Genomic DNA, 23,718 nt, shown 5'->3' with positions numbered 1-23,718 from the left:
TAAGTCACAGCTTCCAGGGTTGTCTGAGGAGATCCTTTATTCGCACATACAGTGAAGGGGGAAATTCTTCTCTGGGATTTATATTTCCAGGCAAAACAGATGTTTATACATCATCCAAAAGCATTCACAACCACACTTTGGCATGCATGCAGGAAGTTCACTCCCAGCTCTATCACTCTGCAATCAATAAATCCACAATGTGGGACAAACCACAAGAAATTGTCTCCTATTTTCAATAAGTCATTAAAAAAGAGGAGGAGGCAGGAAAGGAAATAACTTTCTAGATTAAAATAAATCTAAGAGAACTTAAAATCAAATGCATTGTGGTCCTTGATTGGATTTTGCTTCAATAACCAGGTATAGAAGACAATTAATAAATAACTGGGGAGATTTAAGCATAAGCTTAGCAATAAAAAATATGAAGGAATTAGTGTTGATTTTGTTGGATGCGATGAAGTATTATGGCAGATGTACAGATGTACACACATTCAGACACAAACAGGTGTCCATGGAGTGCAAAAATAATTTATTAGTGCAGAAGGCCTCCTATGGAGCCAGAAATACAGGCTCTATGATGTACTGGTTGTGAAAATTTGGGTGAGATATTTGACCTATCTGACCCTCAGGTTCTTCACTGATGGAAAGGGCATATTACCCCTGGTTCTTACAGCTGTTATTAGGACAAAAGAAGACACACCCAAAATTAATCTTTGGTGCACTGCCTAATATAATAAGTGCTATTGCTTGTTATTACATTATATTTCATATCATCACCGTATTCATTAGCATTCAGACCACATGGTGAAGGAGAGAACATACAGGCAGTTTCAGATGAATGAAAATTAACAAAAGCGCCCCTGGGCATGTATATGTATATATATATATATGTGTGTGTGTGTGTGTGTGTGTGTGTGTGTGTGTGTGTGTGTGTGTGTGTGTGTGTGTGTGTGTACACACATATTCTACCACAGAGGTTAGGTTTATGTGCCTTGTCACTTGCCAGTCAAAGATGTTAACTGTAAAACACTAGCCATGGTCATTCTTGACCCAGTGGTATAACTACCAATCTCTTCTATTCTTTTGCTGTCCATTCAAGGGAACATAAACCCAAGTACTGGAAACCATGACGTCATCATATCAATGGGAGTTGCTCAAGAAAGGAACTTGTAGTGCCAAGTCCATGGCCAATAAATGGTGGGTACTGATCTTCTCATTCACTCCCTAGTTCTCTCTTAATCCTCTTCCTAACGAAACTCCTTTAAGCAGCTTGTAGTGACCTACACTTGAGGACAGATCCAAAGGAAAAGAAGGAAAATTGTGCTGAGAGAGATACAGCACATCAGTAAATGGGGAAGACACATCAACCAAAGAAATGAATGTAGGGGAAAGGAAGGGACTGATAGGTTGATTCTGAGTCCCCATTACATTTTCAGGACTTTGCTCAAGGTGAAGTAGAGGTGGGGGGGTCCCTGAGGGCCTGTCTTATGGCCCTCAAGAGAAGAAGTGGAAGTAGTTTCTATTAACCCTTCCCATGCCTGTGCATTAACTGATACATTTACATGTGGACTGATGTTCCTATCAGTGTTCCTACAAATCTTTGTGTAGCCATATATTCTAGTTTGCTAATGCTGCCAGAATGCAAAACACCAGAGATGGATTGGCTTTTATAAAAGGGGGTTTATTTGGTTACACAGTTACAGTCTTAAGGCCATAAAGTGTCCAAGGTAACACATCAGCTTTTGGGTACCTTCACTGGAGGATGGCCAATGGTGTCCGGAAAACCTCTGTTAGCTGGGAAGGCATGTGGCTGGCGTCTGCTCCAAAGTTCTGGTTTTGAAATGGCCTTCTCCCAGGATGTTCCTCTCTAGGCTGCAGTTCCTCAAAAATGTCACTCTTAGTTGCACCTGGGATATTTGTCCTCTCTCAGCTTCTCCAGAGCAAGAGTCTGCTTTCAATGGCCGTTTTCAAACTGTCTCTCATCTGCAGCTCCTGTGCTTTCTTCAAAGTGTCCCTCTTGGCTGTAACAAGCTTGCTCCTTCTGTCTGATCTTATATAGTGCACTAGTAATTTAATTCAGACCCATCCAATGGGTGGGCCAACACCTCCATGGAAATTACCCAGAGTCATCATCCACAATTGGGTGGGGTGCATCTCCATGGAAACACTCAAAGAATTATAACCTAATTAACACTGATAATCTGCCCACACAAGATTACATCAAAGATAATGGCATTTGGGGGGACATAATACATTCAAACTGGCACATTCCACCTCCTGGACCCCAAAATGACATTATCTTTCCATATACAAAATACATTCATCCCACAATATCATGGAAACTTTAATCATTTTAGTAACAATAGTTAAGTACAAAATTCCATCAAAATCAATTATAGGTGTGGTCAGTCCTAAGGCATAATTTTCCTTTAGCTGTGGATCTGTGAACTTAGAACAAGTTATGTGCTTCCAATATACAAAGGAGGGACATTCATAGGATAAACATTCCCATTGCCATAAGGAGAAACAGTAAGGAAAACAAGGTTAACAGGACCAAAACAGTTCCTAAAACCTACAGGACAAACTCCATTAGATTTCAAAGTCTGAGAGTCATTAACAGAATGAGGTTGCATCCTTTGGGCTTGAGAGAGTGGGAGTCTAACCCTTCCTAAGGGTCTTTGTGGCAGCCCTTTCCTCTCCAAACACTTAGGTGAGTGCTCCAACATATCCACACAGTGGGGAGACCACCTTCTCGGCCCACCCTCCTCAAACCTCGGGGCAGCTCCCGGATTCCCTTCCATCTCCGGGGCACATGCTCTACCTCTTCAGAACAGTGGGAGGCAGCCAGGCTCTCCCCAATTCCCTGGGAATGTGCCCACCCTCTTTGGGGCTTGGGGTGGCAGAACATTTCCTGAGCATCGAGGTGGAAGGCCCACCCTCGACCTCCGGGACAAGCTCATCCTTTCCATGCATGTGGGCTGCTCCACTCTTCCAGCCCAAGGCCTCTTGACTCCAGACCTCAACCTCCATGGCTCTGTCTTTGAAGAAATTTTTCCTTCAATTTGTTCCTTGTCTTTCTCCTCCAGTCCTGACCAGCAACAGCTCTGTCTATAAATGTCTCGCAAAAATTCTGTTGGCTTCGCATGAAGCACACAGGGGTCAAAGCCTTTGGACAACAGGACTTTCCACAAATCCTTTCTGCTTAACTCCTTTTCCAATCTTGACTTGTACTGAAATGGTGGCTGGGTTCCATGTTTGGTTACATCCTCACCTTGGGCTGTAGCTTCTGGGATTCCATCCCCTAGAAGCCCGTAATTTTCCAAGCCATAAGTTTCTGGTTTCTTTGAATGCAAGAGTTCAGTTCTAAGTTTATCAATCTCTGCTCACATTTTACTATAAGCTGTGAGGAGAAGCCAGGGTATATCCTTCACACATAGTCTGGAGATCTCCTCAGCTAAGTGTTCCAGGTTGTCACTTTCAAATTCTTTCCATCTCACACCAGGACTCAATTTTGCCAAATTCTTTGCCACTTTAAAACAAGGATCACCTCTCTTCCAGTTCGCAGAAACACATTCATCATTTCTGTTCAAGGCCTCATCAGAAGTATCTTTAGAGTTCACATTTCCACAAAGCTCCTCACATTCTTCCAGAATCTTCCCCTTATCCATTTAAAAAGCCATTCCAACATGTTTGGTATTTGCAAACTCAGCAGCAAAAGCACCCCACTTCTCTGGTACCAAAATCTGTTCTAGTTTGCTAATGCTGCCAGAATGCAAAACACCAGAGATGGATTGGCTTTTATAAAAGGGGGTTTATTTGGTTACACAGTTACAGTCTTAAGGCCATAAAGTGTCCGAGGTAACACATCAGCTTTAGGGTACCTTCACTGGAGGATGGCCAATGGTGTCCGGAAAACCTCTGTTAGCTGGGAAGGCATGTGGCTGCCGTCTGCTCCAAAGTTCTGGTTTTGAAATGGCTTTCTCCCAGGACATTCCTCTCTAGGCTGCAGTTCCTCAAAAATGTCACTCTTAGTTGCACCTGGGATATTTGTCCTCTCTCAGCTTCTCCGGAGCAAGAGTCTGCTTTCAACGGCCGTTTTCAAACTCTCTCATCTGCAGCTCCTGTGCTTTCTTCAAAGTGTCCCTCTTGGCTGTAGCAAGCTCGCTCCTTCTGTCTGATCTTATATAGTGCACCAGTAATTTAATTCTGACTCACCCAATGGGCGGGCCAACACCTCCATGGAAATTATCCAGAGTCGTCACCCACAGTTGGGTGGGGCGCATCTCTATGGAAACACTCAAAGAATTACAATCTAATTAACACTGATAGTCTGCCACACAAGATTACATCAAAGATAATGGCATTTGGGGGGACATAATACATTCAAACTGGCACAATAACTATCAGAACAATTAGGCAAAACTCATGTCCTCACTTACCAGATGTTTTAGTTTTATAAAGCTGCCAGAATGCAATACACCAAAAATGTGTTGGCTTTTACAACAGGGGTTTATTAACTTACACTTTTTATTTCTTAAGCCATGAAAATATCCAACACAAGGCATCAACAGGAAGATTCCTGGACTCTGGAAACAGGCTGCCGGCATCTGGGACACCTCTGGCACATGGGAAGCCACATGGCCAGTATCAGTTACTTCTTTTATCCTAGATTTCATTCCTTTTGCTTCTGGTTTCAGTTAGTTTCCTCTCTGTTTTCTGTGGCTCCAGGGATTTTCTCTGTGAGCTTCTCTGTTTCTTTTATCCTCTAATAAAGGACTCCAGTAAGAGGATTAACATCCACCATGGGGCAGGCCTTAACTGAAATAACCTAATCAGAAGTTCCCACCTACAATAGGTCTACACCCCCAGGAATGGATGGAAACAGCATGTTCTTTTATGGGGTACATATAGCTTTAAACTACCATGATATCTATAGCTGCTTACATCTACAATCAACTGAGAAGATTGCCTTCAGCAATCAGAGACATTTCATTCAATCAGTTGAATGCTGTAAAAGGAGAAATAATGACTTCTGCAGTCAGAATGGAGAATTTTCTTCTCTATTTCAGCAGGCCAGCTCATCCTTGGTGTTACTGTGTGATTGTGAAAATTTTGTGGCTCACACTCCCTTTATCCAGTGCATGGACAGATGAGTATAAAATTGAGGACAAAACTTAAATGAAAATTGGGGGGCATGGGGTGAAGTGATGTTTTAGGTGTTCTTTCTTCTTTTATTTTTATTCTTGTTTTTATTTTTGGGGAAGCAATGAAGATGTGCAAGGATACATTGTGGTGATGTATTCACAATTATGTAAAGGGACTGTGAACAATTGATTGTACACTGTGGATGATTGTATGATATGTGAATATATCTCAATAAAACTGAATAAAAAAGTTTGCACTCTCTTTACTCAGAAGTATGATACTTTATATACCGAATTCCATTTTGCAGCCATAATTGTGAATTGCTGAAACTAGAGTGTGTTATTTGCAGAGATGTAATTGATTAAGGAAGCAAAGACATTTTATGTCTCTTTAATATAGTAAGTTAGCTATGCATTTTTATGTCTGTTTATATATTATTTTTGTTTCTTGAATTTTTTTTTCAAAAGTGTCAATCCAGATGTGGGGTTAATTTTTAAATACTGGTTCTTCATCACAGATACTTTTAAGAAGAACTGATCTAGAATATTTTCTTTATATATATCTACATTTTTTGAGCATTGTGATATAATGATTTCCTTCTGCAGACAGATGAGCTACTCTGGTTGTTCTGTGGATCCCAATGACCTATCCACTCACCCTTGGGTGCGTCCTCCAAAGTTTACATGTAGAGATAAAGAATTAAGAAGCCAACCTGAGTATATAGACAAATGTTCTTGAACTCAGCTCTATCATAAATAAAGATCATATTTTATATCCATCTAAAATCTATGCCTATCTCTAAAGAACTGTGGAAGATGGAATAGAGAGAGCTGTGTATCTGTTTATTAAAATTTGTAAGCTAACAATGGCATCAAGCTATTAGACAGTTAACTAGCTCCATCTGTTAATGTTCTAATTAGTTCCCCCACTCTCTGAAGACTTTGGCATATAAGCTCACATATTCTTCACCACCCAAATTCTGCCACCATTTTGAGTAATACCATCATCAGTTTGGATGTATATTCCATCAACCTAGACTTACACATCTTTGAACACACTGTTGACTAAAAGCTCAAGCAATTCCTTCTGGTCAGTAGGACCCATTCACCTTATACTTGTGGCTGAGATTCTTCATGTTCTTCGAGATATATGGCAGAAATGAGCTCTTCAAAGAAGCTTTCTTTGACTCTCCAGAATTGGTAAGTTATGCTTCCTTTGTTCTTCCAAGGCACCTTACCTCATTCATTGCAATAGGTAAGGTTGAAACTATCTGCGCTTTTCTCCTTCTGCTAAGCTATACATTTCTTTTGTAATGCCATTTTATTGATATATATTCACATACAATAAAATCATCCAAAGTGTACAAGCAATTGTTTACAGTATCATCACATAGCTGTGCATTCATCACCACAATCAATTTTTTGAACATTTTCATTACTCCAAAAAAAAGAATAAAAATAAAAATAAAACAGAACACCCAAAACATCTCATACTCCTTTTTCCTTCCTATTATTCATTTACAATTTGTCCCCCTTTTTTCTACACATTTATCCATACACTGAATAAAGGGAGTGTGAGCCACAAGTTTTCATAATCACATAGTCACACTGTATAACGTATATAGTTATTCAATAGTATTCAAGAATCAAGGATACTGGAATGCAGTGCAACAGTTTCAGGTATTTCCCTCCAGCTACTCCAGTACACTAAAAACTAAAAAAGTATATCATATAATGCATAAGAATAACCCCCAGAATGACCTCTCGACTCTGTTTGAGATCTCTCAGCCACTGAAACTTTATTCTGTTCAATTTTTAATTTCCCTTCCCCCTTTAGGTCAGGAAGGCTTTCTCAATCCCACAATGTTTGGTGCAGTCTCACCCCCAGGAGTCATGTCCCATGTTGCCAGATGATTTAAACCCCTGGGTGTCATGTCCCATGTAGGGGAGGAGGGCAGTGAGTTTACTTACCGAGTAGTCTTAGAGACAGACGGGCCACATCTGAGCAACGAAAGAGGTTCTCTTGGGGTGACTCTTAGGCACCATTATAAGTAGGCGTAATTTCTCCAATGTAGCAAAAAGTTTCCTAAGGGCAAGCTCCAAGATCGAAGACTTGGCCTACTACAATAGTAGTCCCAATACTTGTGAGAACACCAGGAATTCCCCAGGTGGGAAAGTTTAATGTTTCTACATTTTTCCCCAGGCCCTCCAGAGGACACTGCAAATACCCCTTATTCTCTGCCTAAATTACTCTGGGATGTATCTGGGCTTCATGCTAATCTGTACAAACCAACCAGCTCTCCTCCTATTCAATGTTCCATGTAATTATGATATTTGAATTACGTGATCATACAAGTTAAATTATATCGCATGGTATAGAAAGTATAGATTTTGCACCAAAATAATACTTCTTCCTTTGGTCTCACACAGAAGTTGAGGGTTTAAAACAAAGTCAATACCATTCTTTACCCTTTAGTCTGGTTTAGTTTAGTTCTAATCAAGCCAATTTCATTCTTATCTCTAATTGAAGTCTGATCTCTTTTTCAGCTTTTTTAACATTTGCCATATGGGGTAATGCTGACATTCACAGACGCTGTACTCTGTCTCTGAGTCTCAGGTGTACACAGATACCCAAAGTTACAGGACCAACCAGGTTATACACAAACAGCTCAGCATCTCAGAATTTAGAGATAACCACTACAACTCATGAACAGATGTGACTTCTGTAGGAGTTTACAATCCAGGAACCTTTACCATAAGCCTTTCCCTGATAACCTATGCTCTCAGATTCAATTCTCAGAGTTTGAACACTATAGTTAGTCCATATTAGTGAGTCATTATAATGTTTGTCTTTTCTATTCTGACTTATTTCACTCAACTTACTGTTCTCAAGGTCCATTCACCTAGGTGCATGCCTCACAACTTCATTTGTTCTTGCCACCACTAGGTATTCCATTGTATGTATACATCACAGTTAACCATTCCATTTATCAGTCAATGTACACTTAGGCCATCTCCACCCATTGTGAATCATGAAAATGGCTGTCATAAACACCAGTGTACAATGTCCACTCATGTCCCTGATCTCAGTTCTTCCAAGTATATACCCAATAACGGGGTTGCAGGACTATATGGCAAGCCCATAGTTAGCTTCCTGTGGAACTACAACACTGCCTTCCAGCTGGGCTGTGCCAATTATACTTCCCTGTCAGTGGGGAATAGGTACATCCCTCTGTGCACATTTTCTCCAGCACTTCTATCCCTGTTTATTTCTTAACAGTTTTATTCACAAACCATAAATCCACCCTATGTAAACAATCAATGATTCCCAGTATAATCATATAATTAAGCATTCACCACCACAATCTAGATGAGGACATTTCCATCTCTTCCCCAAAGAAACAGGAAAAGGAGGAAAAAAAAAGAAGACTAAAAATACAAAAGATAGAAGAAAAATAAAAATAAAATACAATGAAAAGGTCAGATAACATCACCACCACTGAGAATCCCCTATCACTCCCTTATAACCCTCCTTACAGACATTCAGCTTTGGTATATTGTCTTTGTTACAATTAATGGAAGTGTCTTACAACGTTGCTATTAACTATAGAGTCTAGTTTGCATTGACTGTATTTTTTCCCACACCATCCAATTTCAACCCCTTGCAATGTTGACATTCAATTGTTCTCCCTCATTTAAAATCATTCTTATATTTCTACATTTAATCACCATCCTTGACCACTCTAGGTTTTCTTAAGTTGTACAACCTGAGTCTTCATCTTCTATCTTTCCTCTGGGGTCACACATGACCTTAGCCTTCCTCTTTCAACCATACTCACTGTTCTGGTTTGCTAATGCTGCCAGAATGCAAAACACCAGAGATGGATTGGCTTTTATAAAGGGGGTTTATAAAAACCCCCTACAGTCTTAAGGCCATAGAATGTCCAAGGTAATGCATCAACAATTGGGTACCTTCACTGGAGGATGGCCAATGGTGTCCGGAAAACCTCTGTTAGCTAGGAAGGCATGTGGCTGGCTTCTGCTCCAAAGTTCTGGTTTCAAAATGGCTTTCTCCCAGGATGTTCCTCTCTAGGCTTCAGTTTCTCTCCAAAATGTCACTCTCAGTTGATCTGGGGTTGTTGGGCCTCTCTTAGCTTCTTCATAGCAAAAATCTGCTTTCAATGGCTGTCTGCAAACTGTTTTTCATCTGCAGCTCCTCTCTCAACTCCTGTGCATTCCTCAAAGTTCCCCTCTTGGCTTAGCAAGTTCGCTCCTTCTGTCTTAGCTTGTATAGGGCTCCAGTGAACTAATCAAGGCCCATGTTGAATGGGTGGAGCCACAACTCACTGGAAGTTATGCAATGAAAGATCTTGCCCACAGTTGAGTGATCACATCTCCATGGAAACACTCAAAGAATTACAATCTAATCAAACTAATATGTCTGCCCACACAAGATTACGTCAAAGATAATAGCATTCTGGGGGACATAACATGTCCAAACTGGCACACTCACACTCATTTTTGTTCAGAGTCCTTACAATACTGTGTTACTATCACACACTATTATGCTATCCATTCCATTTCTGGATCTATACAATCAATCTAGTTGAACCTTCTGTATTCCTTCAGCTTGAAATGCCTGATCTGTAACCTCTTTCTGTCCCCTGATAGCCTGTATTCTCAATTCTCAAATTTCACTCATCAACATTAGTCCATATTAGTTAGACCATAAAATATCTGTCCTTTTGTTACTGGCTAATTTCACTCAACATAATGTCTACTGTCCACAATTTTGTCTTTTGGATTTTACATGTCATATATTATTTTATTTTTATTTTTCCCTCTATTTTTACCCTTACTGATAGTCTTCATTTCTGCACTCTTCTCCAAACCTCTCTTACCTGCCTTTTCCTATCTGTCTGTAGTGCTCCCTTTAGTATTTCTAGTAGAGCAGTTACCTTGTTCACAAATTCTCTCAGTGACTGCTTTTCTGAAAATATTTTAAACTCTTCCTCACTTGTGAAGGACAGTTTTGACAGATATAGAATTCTTGGTTGGCAGTTGTTCTCTTACAAAATCTTAAATATATAACACCACTGCTTTCTTGCCTCCATGGTTTCTACTGAGAAATCTGCATATAGTCTTATTGAGATTCCTTTGTATGTAATGGATCGCTTTTCTCTTGCTGCTTTCAGAATTCTCTCTTTGTCTTTGACATTTGATAATCTGATCATAAGTGTCTTGGAGTAGGTCTGTTCGGATCTATTCTGTTTGGGGTATGCTGCACTTCTCGGATCTGTAATTTTATGTTTTCATAACAGATGGGAAATTTTCAGTGATTATTTCCTCCATTTGTCTTTCTACCCCTTTTCCCTTCTCTTCTCCTTCTGGGACACCCATGCCATGTATATTTGTGCACTTTGTGTTGTCATTCAGTTCCCTGATACCTTGCTCATATTTTTCCATTATTTTCACTATCTGTTCTTTTGTGTGTAGAATTTCAGATGTCCTGTCCTCTAATTCAGAAATCCTTTTTCCTGCCTCTTCAAATCTACTGTTGTATGTCTCCATTGTGTTTTTCACCTCTTCAATTGTGACTTTCATTCATGTCTCCATTGTGTTTTTCACCTCTTCAATTGTGACTTTCATTCCCATAAGTTCTGCCAATTGTTTTTTCAGACTTTTGAGTTCTTTCTTATGTTTGCCCAATGTCTGTATACCCTTCATCTCTTTTGCCATATCTTCCCTCAACTTGTTGATTTGATTTTTGATCTGATTTAGGAGATTTGTTTGATTAATAATCAGCTGTTTAGTTTTACCCTTGGGAAGACGGTTGCTGCAAAGGAGAGGCTAGGCCTCCCTATGGTTGTGCCTAAGAGCCTCCTCCCGAATGCCTCTTTGTTGCTCAGATGTGGCCCTCTCTCTCTGGCTAAGCCAACTTGAAAGGTGAAATCACTGCCCTCCCCCCTACATGGGATCAGACACCCAGGGGAGTGAATCTCCCTGGCAACGTGGAATATGACTCCCGGGGAGGAATGTAGACCCGGCATCGTGGGACGGAGAACATCTTCTTGACCAAAAGGGGATGTGAAAGGAAATGAAATAAGCTTCAGTGGCAGAGAGATTCCAAAACGAGCCGAGAGGTCACTCTGGTGGGCACTCTTACGCACACTTTAGACAACCCTTTTTAGGTTCTAAAGAATTGGGGTAGCTGGTGGTGGATACCTGAAACTATCAAACTACAACCCAGAACCCATGAATCTTGAAGACAGTTGTATAAAAATGTAGCTTATGAGGGGTGACAATGGGATTGGGAAAGCCATAAGGACCACACTCCACTTTGTCTAGTTTATGGATGGATGAGTAGAAAAATAGGGGAAGGAAACAAACAGACAAAGGTACCCAGTGTTCTTTTTTACTTCAATTGCTCTTTTTCACTCTAATTATTATTCTTGTTATTTGTGTGTGTGTGCTAATGAAGGTGTCAGGGATTGATTTAGGTGATGAATGTACAACTATGTAATGGTACTGTAAACAATCGAAAGTACGATTTGTTTTGTATGACTGCGTGGTATGTGAATATATCTCAATAAAATGAAGATAAAAAAATATTCTAAAAAAATAATAATCAGCTGTTTCAATTTCTGTATCTTTGCTGACATGTAAGTTTTTTCCTTTGACTGGGCCATATCTTTGTTCTTCCCAGTCTGTTCTGTAATTTTCTGTTGTGTATGCATTTGGTTTCCTTGATAACCCCAATCAGATTTTCCCAGGTTTCAGGAGGAGGCTGTATTCAGTATCCACTTTTGCTGAGGATGAGACCCAGAAGATTGTCAGACATTCCTGTGAGACCTCCAGACTTTGTGCTTTTCCTATCTTGCCCAGCAAGTGGTGCTTTTTAGCCTGTAGCCCCCCACCAGCATAAAGAGGTGTGGTGTATTTAATTCTCAGTGGACCCTGTCCTGGCTAGAGACAAAAGGTGTCAGAAGTCAAGCTTAAGCTGTTTCTGCTATTATTTTCCCCCCAGGTTCTGTAGTCTGAGTTTTTGGAGAGAGAGCCACCACTTGAGCTGAGCCATGCCACCCTTTTCTTAGTGAAGATAAGCCCTTTAGGGAATTGTCTCCCACACTTGAGTTTTTCTTTTGTCTTTCTAACTATCTTAACTCCACCCTTGCCTGGATCAGTGATGACAATTGAAAATGCCTGAGGTTTTCTCTAATGAGGTACTTAGAATGAGAGACAGTTACATATTCTGGTTTTGATTCAAAAGGAATTCTTATACAAAAATTGCCAGTTAACTTTCTGACACATAAACTGACTTCTATCCCACACCCTGTTGTGCAAATTCTCCATCTCTTATACCAGATAATAAGACCCTATAAATAGGGGAATGTGATTTATCTTCCTATCCCAAGAGTTTAGTATAATATACTACAATTACTAAGTATCAATGAATACAGTCCCCAGCCCTCTGTCTCACCAGGCAAGAACCACAGTTGATACCCAGTTCTGTGTGCCCCTTTTCTTGTGACTCAGCCATTTTCCAGTATTCTGAGCTCACTGGATTCTGAAATCCTGTTTTTATTTATTTATGTATTTTTTCCATCAGCCCCACCTCCTCCCTGCCAGGATAAGCTTCTGTATTCCTTTACTGCTTGCTCCTGGTTGATCTGTGATGGTAGCATGTATTCAGGAGTTCAAATTTGTTAATCTGCAATTGGAGCTTGGTTGAGCTACATTCCCTTGCTGCCAGTAGTGACTGCTTCCTTCTCCCACAGTGAAGTTTGGAAGTTCAGCATGCCATGCTAGTGGGGGAGGGATGCCATCTCCACAGTTTGGGATCCATTACTTAGAGTTCTATGCTACATTCTCAGCTTCCACTCATTCCTGACTTGTGTACAGTGTTGTCTGATCATGGATGTCCCTCCGTCAGTTGTTCCAGACTATTTTCTAGTTGTTCCTGGATATTTACTAGTTGCTCTAGGGGACTAACTAAATTTCTCACTTCTATATGCTTATGACCTTGCCCTGCCCATGCTAAGCTTCTTGACTGTAAGCAGCAGGTGGACCCACTCCATATATCTACCCCAAGTTTGCATTCATTTCCTTTCATATAACACTGCTTTCAGAATGTTATTGCATGGAAATTATGGTAGATAATTTGTAAACAGATCTTAACAATCTTTGTTCAAAATGGCAGCTAGAAGACATAAAAGCCTCCGATAGACTCCTTTCTCTCTTTCAGACAGACACTGTAAATCTACTCCATTACTTTTTCTTGACAACCACTAACATAGCCTCATTATTTTTCTGAACACAAGAACTACATGCAATTGTCATTGCAGATAACATGGAGCATATGTGAAATGTCTGGTCTAGGTACAAATAGCAAGTGCCTGGACTAAGGTGATACAAATGGGATGGGGAGCGAGCAGAGCTAAAAATTCAAGAAGCAACAGGAAGCAAAATCCAAAAGAACTAAATAGGGTTATATATAGAAAATGTGGGATGAAACTATTAGGTACATAGTCACTGATATTAGTAATTGCAGCATATTATACTAAACTCTTGGGTTAGGAAGGTAAATCACATTCCCCTATTTAAAGGGTCTTATTATCTGGTATAAGAGATGGAGAATTTGCACAACAGGGTGTGGGATAGAAGTCAGTTTATGTGTGGGGAAGTTAACTGGGAATTTTTGTATAAGAATTCCTTTTGAATCAAAACCAGAACATGTAACTTCATTCACGGTCTAAATGAGAACAGAGTATTTATAACCAGCCTTCCCAGAAGGAGCCACTGGCAGCTAGGGTAGTGAAAGCTGATCCTGGGGGAAGATTACAACTTTTTCTGCCTGTGTTCTCCTCCCAGGCTGTCCCTGACAAGATCAGAAAAGAGGAGGGAGGATTTTAAAGGACAATGATAAGCTCATGAGGTGATAATGAGTCACCCATTCAGAGATGACTTAAAGGCAGCAGTAATTAGTAAAAGTAGCAATATAACAGCTAATATTTGAATAGCATTTTACAATCTACAAATCACATTCATCTGCACTTTTCTTTTAATTTTAATGCTGACCTATATTACAGGAGCTCAGACACTGGAATTTATTAGGAAGGTCATGTAGAAAATCCAAGGGCTGGAGTTACCAGCAAAGAGACCACAGTTAAAGCCATAGAAATAAATGAACTCTTCTGGGGAAGGAGGGTAGAAAAATCATGGCAGACCACTGAGCCAAGGATAGAGTGTGGGAGGACAAGGCAAAAGTCCAAGAGATAGCACTTTCCTTTGTTGTTTTTTCTAGGCCAATTGGCTGTCATGGGAGCTGTTAACACATGTATGGGAGTAATCATGGGTTTCACTTCCTAGTAGGATGAAAGGAATATATACTTCAAAATTATCTCAGCTGAGAATCATTTATGTATTACTCCTTTCGTAATCTTTTAAATCATCAGCTCTTGGCCACTCTGTGTTCTCAGCAAGTTGGAAATAAAGAAGAGGACATCTTTTATGGTTTCTGTGAGTGTTTTTACCAAGTGTCACAGAAAGTATAATCGTCATTAAGTTGGATGTGGCTTAATTAAAGACTACTACAGTTCACAACAGAAAAAAAAAAAGACAAAAACAAAAAACACTGGCTCTGTATTCCTAGATGATTTTTTTCCTTCTCTGGATTCAGTTTTCACAAGAGGGAGGCAATATTCAGTGGGGATAGCACTGAATTGGGAGTTTGACTATTATTTTCCTACTCTGCATTTGCAATTTCTTGCTGATTGCTTGCACAAATCATTTTTACTGTCTGGGATTTCATTTCATCATCCCAAAAGAAGGCTTGGATAAGACAAGTCTCAGGATCTGACCTTGCCGCCTTCCTCTATCATTTTCCTGAGCTCACTTTATTCACTTTAACCACACCTCGGTCTTTTCTGTCCTCCATTTGTATCCAACTGATTCACGCCCAGGATCTTTGCATTTTCTGGCCTTTAGCCGTTGTCCTCCTTGCCCAGCTGTGGTCCACCACCTCATTTGTCTTCATTTTTTCATTGGTTGTACTATTTTATTTCATTATTTTATTTTATTTTATTTTTCATTTCATTTCATTTCATTTTTCATTTCTCATTTCATTTCATTTCATTTCATTTCATTATTTTCTTTGAACCTAAATAGATGTATTACAATGTCCTTAACAGTTTAAAGGCCTAATGGCAATAATCAGGGGAGGAAAAGAATGTGTCATTTTATTTTACATAACTGACTGAAGAATACATTGAAGAAATAGCAAACAAAACTTGAATATGGTCTCATGTGCCCAGAAGGAGGTAGTATTCTATTTGGAGGGTGGTTGCTAGATCCAAACATCCTTCTATTTGGAACTTCTGCAACTGCAGGGTCATGAATCATCATTCCCCTTTCTGCCATACATGGTGCTGCCAATCTCCTTTACTCAATAGCCAGGTCTTTTAAGATCAGTAAAAACAATTGCAAAACTGAACTGTGTGCCCTTCTTTCTGGCTGCTGGGTAAACTTCTTTTACTAAACTAGTCAATTCTTTCAAGGTTGCATCCATCCAAGTGTAGCTCTGCAGCTCGCTGGAGGGCACGTTTCCGCGGGAGAACTCATCCATCCGGTGGTGGCGGCCGTTATTGATGGTGAAGAACCACAGCAGCAGCAGACATGTCTTCTGCAGGTCGACTGGCTTCTCAGGTTCCTTCTTAATTTGCTCCTGGGTAACGTGCGATTCCACCACCGTCAGTCTCCTACTGCCCGCGAGAGGCTCTGTACTATTTTAAAGTAATTAGTTTATTTATTTTTCTGGCTTCTTATCGTTCACTCTCCGATAGGAAGTTTCTTGAATGCAATCTGGTATCATGAATGTTTAAACGACATTTAGAATGCAGCAGATACTAAATAAGTATCAAATAAATGGAAGATTTTCAAAGACATTTCTTGTCAGAACACTATTTTTCAAATAAATTCTTCCATGGACACTTGCTATATAAACTAGATAAAGGTTGATGTGCTTTGATGTAGAGAAAACAACAGGGAACTTCTCACATACACACCTTGATATGTATCTCATGGAGAGTGTGGCTCCTTAGCACAGGTTTAAAAGCCCACTGGAGTGGTGGCCGTGGCTCCCTCCCCCCCCCCGAGCCTGAGGTGGTCAGAGGCAGTGGTGTTCAGTTCTGAGGCAGCAGTGCTGGGCTCTGAGGGGCTCCAGCAAAATGGCAGTGGAAGAATGCTCACCTTCATTAGCTATTAGGGAAATGCAAATCAAAACCACAATGAGATATCATCTCACACCTACCAGAATGGCCATTATCAAAAAAACAAAAAACATAAAACTACAAGTCCTGGAGAGGACAAGGTGCAATAGGTACACTTATTCACTGTTGGTGGGAATGTAGAATGGTGCAGTCGCTCTGGAAGGCAGTTTTATGGTTCCTCAAGCTAAGTATAGATTTGCCATATGATCCAGCAATCCCATTACTAGGTTTATACTCAAAAGAACTGAAAGCAGGAATACGAACAACATTTGCACACCAATATTTATAGCAGCATTATTCATGATGGCCAATACATGGAAACAGCCCAAAAGTCCATCAACTGACGAGTAGATAAACAAATTGTAGTATATACATACGGTTGAATATTATGCAGTTTAAGATGGAATAGGGTCATGATGCATGCAACAACATGGATGAAACTTGACGACATTATTTTGAGCAAAATAAACCAGAAACAAACAAATACTGTATGGTCTCACTAATATGAACTAACTACAATGAGCATACTCTGAGAGTTCAAGTTGAGAACACAGGCTACCAGGAGAGAGAAAGAGGGTAGAAATTGGGCAATAGATGCTTAAGGTGTACAGAATGTTCAAAAGATTGATTGTAAAGGTTCAGAAACGGATAGCACAATCCTGCATGATGGTATCACAATATAGTACAATTTAACAAAGCTGAGTGTGAATATGATTAAAAATAGTAAGGCTAGAGTCATGTATTTCACCAGAAGGCAAGCTAGAGGATAAAAACTGGGACTGTAAAAAGAACTGAAGCCTTGAGTGGACAATGATGGCGGTTAATTGTACAAATATAAGAGCTTTTACATGAATAAGAGCAATGTATGTCACTATTACAAGCTGTTAAAAAGGGGAAGGTATGTGGAGAAAATACAATTAATGCACATTAAGGTCTATAGTTAAGAGTAACACTGTAATATTCTTTCATTAATTGAAACAAAGGCAATACAGCAAAGCTAAATGTAAATAACAGTGGGATAGAAGGAAGGGTTATAAGAATTTTAATTACTTTCTTCCTTTTTCCTTCTTTATTTTTGGAAGAAATGGGAATGTTCTCATAGACTGTGGTGGTGAATGCATAACTATGTGATTATGCCAGGAGCCATTGATTGTACACTTAGGATGGATTGTATGGTATATGAATAAAATTGTTTAAATATATGTATTAAATATATAAATATATAAAAACAGAAAACTACAAGTGCTGGAGGAGATATGGAGAAAGAGGTATACCTATACACTGTTGATGGGGAAGTAGAATTGTGCAGCCCCTCTGGAGGGCAGTGTGATGGTTCCTCAGGAAGCTGGGTGTGGAGTTGCCATGCTATCTTGCAATGCCATTACTAGGCACAGGCCCGGAAGAACTGAAGGCAGGGACACGAGTAGACATTAGCACACTGGTGTTTAGGGTGGTATTGTTCACTATTGCCAATGGATTGAGTTGGCCAGAGGGTACATCGACTAATGAACAGAGAGGAAACTGTGGTGTATAAATATGATGGACTATTGTGCAGCTACAGAAAAGAATGTAGTCGTGAGGCATGCAACGAGGTGAATGAACCTTGAGGACATTAGTTGAGCAAAATAACCAAGAAACAAAACAACAAATATTGTATGGTCTATGATACTGTCTGTATGTTAAAACTTCAACATCTGTGTGAGACCAAAGGAGATATGTATTTTGTCCAAAATTTAAATTCTCTGTAGCACACTATCTAATTTAACCTGTCTGGTCAGTTTATTTAAACAACCTAATTACATGGAACCTAGAATATGAAATGAGATCTTGTTCTTTTGTACAGGTTGATGTAATACTCTGATACATGCCAGAGTATTTTGAGCAGAAAATAGAAAAGTATTTTCAAAATCCCTTGAGGGACTGCAGAAGAAAATGTGGAATTATTAAACTTCCCCACCTGGGGAATTCCTGATATTCTCGTAAGCATTAAGAACTCCCAATTTAATAAACCAAGCCCTCAATCTCGAGCCTTGCAGCTATGAGAATTATTTACATAATGGTGAACCTAAGCCTATTTATAATTATGTCTAAGAGTCACCACCAGAGAACATCCATTGTTGTTCAGATGTGGCCTCTCTCTCTAAGCCAAACTCTGCAATATAACTCACTACCCTCCCCTCTACGTCGGACATGACTCTGAGGGGGATAAATCTCCCTTGCAATGTTGGAATCCCAGAGATGATCCTGGTCCTGGCATCATGGGATTGACAATGCCTTCTTGACCCAAAGGGGGAAGAGGAATGAAACAAAATAAAATTTCAGTGGCTAAGAGATTTCAAATAAAGTAAAGAGATCATTCTGGAGGTTACTCTTATGCAAGCTTCAGATGGATATTGCAAATTGCCACATTATGTCAAGCACCAATGAACAGTATTCCTGAAAACCCTAAAACATACCCGGGGCCTGTCTAAGACTCTATAAAAGTTTTATTTCTTAAGTTTATTTTTTGAGAAACTTAATGCCTCCAGATAGTCCCTATGCCAGACAAACCCTGAAACCCAGGGATAGCAGTCTCTCCAAGAACACCAACCAATTTAATTTCTCTACTCCATAATGTCAACACCCCCTTTCAGCACAGAGAAGTTAGAATGGTCATTATGGCCCAAGATATACCTGAAGATTAAGAGAATAATCAAATGAGAGGGAGGAGGTGTAACTGAGAAGTTAGGATTTAACAGAGGATTATAACTACTGACTCATTTATAGTTATTTCATTTTAGTTTCTAATGTATTTCAGCAGACAGAAGGAGATACCTGAAAATGTTGAACTGTAATTCAGTAGCCTTGATCTTTGATAATGATTTTATAACTATATACCTTTTATCTTGTGAATGTGTGATTGCAAAAATCTTGGGATTGACACCTCATTTATCCTGTTATGGGTAGATGAGCAGTAAAATAAAGACATGCATGAAAAAAAAGTAATAATAGGTTGGGAATATGGAGGAAAATACCCCTACATAAACTATGGACAATAGTTGATAGTATTACTTTAATAATCTTTCATCACTTGTAATGAATGTAACTACTGTTAAAAAATATAATTATAAAAAAAGTACTATCATCAATTGTAACAAATTTTCCACACTGATGCAAGTGGTGGTGGTGGGGTGTTATATGGAAAACTGGTATTTTATTCATGATTGCTTTGTAAATCCACAACTTCTCCAATAAAAAAATTAAAAAAAACAAAGGTAGTATTGGACTAGATCAATGGTTCTCAAACTTCAGTGGATATTAGAATCACCTAGAGGACTTGTTAAAACATAACATTATGTGAACAACATGGTGAATGAAATTAATAGCACTGAATTATACATTTGAACGTGGTTAAAAGGGGGAAATTCTAGGTGGCATAAATGTTACTGAAATAGAAAATTTTTAAAACCCCATAGGACTGTACAATAAAAAAAGTGAACCCTAATGTAAACCATGGACTATAGTTAATAGTACAATTATAAAAAACGTCCCTTCCTCAATAGTAACAAATGTACCACATTAATGCAAGGTGCTAATAATAGGGTGGTATATGGGAACCCTGTATTTTACGCATGATTTTTCTATAAATCTACCACATCCCTAATTTAAAAAAAAAAAAATAGCACATTAAAAAAAACTCACTTGTTGGATTAATTCAAAATTCATAATATTGTTTTATTATGCTTCTAGGATCCTAATTCATTCACGACATATTGTATTTTCTCAATTCTAATGCTTACGAAATTTAGATGCAACTTAAAATGCGTGTGTTATTTTATTGTAGTGTTCTCCTCGTCAACCCCCACCTCTACTACCAAAATGTGTCTACTAATGGATTCTCTCTTAAAATCAAGTAAACATGGACTGTAGGCAAGAGTTCCCCATGTCCTCCAATCAATGAAGCTAAATTTTTACTTTAGTATCCAAAGGAATTAGCTTGATGTTACACGTATAAGCTGTGGGAAGTCCAGCTCTTTACCAGGATCAACTATTTTCATGGATTATGATCTCCTGGACCCTAACTCTGCAGTTTACCTCTCTAATGCAGCCTGGAGCACAGCAGCTGCTCCTCTTTCCCAGATCTACTACCAACAACCCTAGCATAGATCAATATCGTACTTCTCTCATTCCCATTATAGCGCTATTATTAGAACCCATTGCTTAGAGCAGACTTGTGTTGAAAGTTTTAGTGGGGTTGAGATATTTAAAAGGAATTAGAGTAAATCATAAAATGGACAATAATTACAACTGAATATTATGATAAATATCTCTATCTCCTTACCGCGAAATGAGAATTTTCACACTGATCTGTTTATTTTGTCTCTCTTCTTCAGTTTCTCTCTGTCTCAACTCAGACATCTTTTCTCTTATCCTAACTGCAAATCCCCAATTTCCAAATTCTTACTGTTTCTTCCATTTAAAATAATTCAAGCTCTTTGCTTTCACCCCCTTCTTCTGTTCTATATTGGTGAAATTCCATATTCCACAAGCAAAGAAGTCATGAAGGATTTTTTTTTTTTTTAAATCCATGGAACTACCTCCTATAGATTATGTCACTTTCCTGGTACACAAAAGCAGCTATAAGCAGTTCTTGCTTTAAATACCATTTAAGGATTTTTTTTCTACATTTATATACACCATGAATTTATTCTACTCTTACCATTACCCGGTAGACGATCAACCTGGATCCTTCATAGAAAACAAAAGCATGACCTTATCCCTGATCTGCTTGGTCTTTACTCCATAGACAATGGGGTTGAGTGCAGGTGGGATAACAATGTAAAGGTTAGCAAACATAATATGGAAACTGTGGGAGACATTATGTCCAAACCGATGGGCAAGGATGGAAAAAAAGGCTGGGATATAGAACATGAGGATGACACAGACATGGGAGCCACAGGTGCCAAGGGCTTTCTGGCGGGCTTTTCGAGTGGGGAGACGAAAGACAGCACAAAGGATGAAGATATAGGAAATGGCAATGAGAATGACATCTGAGAGGACTATCATAATGGGAACACAAAAGCCATACCAGATGTTGATGGAGATATCAGCACAGGCAAGTCTGGCAACACCTATGTGCTCACAGTATGTGTGGGGGATGATGTGTGTCCTGCAGAAAGGCAGCCGAGTCAGCAGGAATACAACTGGCAGGATGATGCAGAAGCTTCGGAAGGAAATGGCCACAACAATCTTGATGATGGTCTTGGGAGTCAAGATGCTAGTATATCTCAAGGGAGAACAGATGGCCACATAGCGATCAAATGCCATGGACATCAGGATGGCTGAGTCCAAAACAAAACTGTAATGGATGAAGAACATTTGTGTAAGGCACCCTGCAAAAGTGATTTCTTGATCCCCAAGCCAAAAGATACTGAGTGTTTTCGGCATCCCGGCTGTGGACAAGATGAGATCAGTCGTGGCCAGCATGGAGAGAAAGAAGCACATGGGTTCATGCAGGCTGCGCTCCACTGCAATGAGAGAGAGAAGGATGCAGTTTCCCACAAGAGCCACAATGTAGATGGCACAGAAGGGAATCCCAATCCACATATGGAACTGCTCCAAGCCTGGGATCCCCACCAGAATGAAAGGACCTGAGTTGTAACTGCTCAGGTTGAAAATGATCATTGCAAACAGGGAAGGCACAAGGTCCAGGCCCTAGGACAAAGAGTGATAAAAGGTAGTTAGGGGCATGTGATGACAGACTTAATTCCAGCCACTCAACATTATTGACACCTAAAACTGGGCTATGATAAAATTAGTTAAAGCTGGATACGTCTGAGAGTGAAACACAATTGAGATGAATAATGACAGCAGGCAACAGATGTAAACCGGGATTGGTCCAGGCACATCACGATGAATGGTCACTCTACATAAAGAGAACCTCTTCTCTCTTCTGACCAACACCCTGGTCTTCACTGAAACATCAGGAAGCCTTACAGACTGTCTAAATTCACCCTTTCCATTACAGTCTCCACTGACACAAGTTAACAGATTACAGAACATACTTTTGCATGGACATAACAATTATAATTTACATGCCTTTATAATCATAATTCTTTAAGATTGGCTTGATCTGTTAGAGAGGAATATGCATCACTGACCCACGGCAACTGCTCCTTCCTTTCAAGGCTACTAGATGGCTGTGACTTTACAGTTGTGAGCTCAATGCTCCTTTTACCACCCAAAATTGAATTCCATTCAACAAAGCCTCACTGAATTCCTATGCTATTTTTGGTACCACTTATAACTCAAACACAAATTAGAAAAGTCCTCAAGAGCTGAGGATCATGTTCCCTTGTTCTTACAAAGGAACAGTTTCCAGCACCCTAAATTACATTTTTATAATATCCTAACACTTTTGATTTAGTAACATTATTGGTCAAGATTTCTGAACAAAAGGAGTTTGTTTTTACAAGCAGATAATATCATACATAGCCAACAAACCCCAAGAAACATGCTATCTCAGTTACCTACAAATTTAATAATTTCTATTTAGATATACTCTTATCCATGCTTACATTCTTTAATACATTTTACACTCATATATTGTACCCACACATAATCTTACAGAAAAAAAGTCACCAAACCCATTTCTCTCTCTCTCTCTCTCTCTCTCTCTCTCTAACTCTCTCTCTCCCTCTCTGTCCCACATACACATACACACACACACACATGCACATACACACTCAGCATGCACAGAAGACAGAGAACACAAAGATTTCATGTATGCATTCTGGAAATGCCACACATTTGTAAATTCCCAAAACCCTTACTCATGGAGTTTCTCCTTTAAATAATAGGTCATAAACCCTCTCTATTTTCTAGTAATCCCTTATTGTATATACACAGAAAGCTAATTTTACTCTACATATAACAATACAACAAAGCAAGGAACACCTAATATCAGTCCTAAGATGAGATGTGTGATATCTATATCCTTCAGATTCTTAATTTGACAAGGTCAGTAATCATGTTCAAACTTCCCCCTAACCTCTTTTTACTTCTTTCTTTGGTAAGAACTCAGCTCACAATCCCTTCCATCTTCCAGGCCAAGGTTAAGTTTCTCCTCTTTCCAGAATTTGGCAGAAGAGAAACAGGATATCACTTTTTCTTTGGGACGCTCCCCTTACCTATAAGTAAAAGCAATTTTCTTCTAGCAATAGTAATGAAAACCCTCTTCTAGAGTGTCTTCATAGATCACATTCGAGGTTCTGCAGACACAGTCCCGAGTTCAGACAGTTGTCGTAGACCAGCCTCCACATCTGCTAAGT

At 39.4% G+C, this 23,718-nt stretch overlaps 1 protein-coding gene and 1 pseudogene across 1 annotated transcript; both read right to left on the bottom strand.

Moving 5' to 3' along the window:
- Positions 1 to 15,374: 15,374 nt before the first annotated feature.
- LOC119537047 lies at positions 15,375 to 20,806 on the bottom strand (annotated as a pseudogene).
- Positions 20,807 to 21,124: 318 nt separating this feature from the next.
- Positions 21,125 to 22,084, bottom strand: LOC119537046 (olfactory receptor 52H1-like). The gene has a single exon (XM_037839670.1). It carries the CDS (start codon positions 22,070 to 22,072, stop codon positions 21,125 to 21,127), a length of 948 nt encoding a protein of 315 aa, XP_037695598.1. The 5' UTR covers positions 22,073 to 22,084.
- Positions 22,085 to 23,718: the final 1,634 nt, after the last annotated feature.

Source organism: Choloepus didactylus, chromosome 6 (genome assembly GCF_015220235.1).
Source record: "Choloepus didactylus isolate mChoDid1 chromosome 6, mChoDid1.pri, whole genome shotgun sequence".
In the NCBI taxonomy this organism is placed as follows: domain Eukaryota; kingdom Metazoa; phylum Chordata; class Mammalia; order Pilosa; family Megalonychidae; genus Choloepus; species Choloepus didactylus.
The sequence above is the reverse complement of the archived record's forward strand: the minus strand, read 5'-3'. Positions and strand labels throughout refer to the sequence as shown.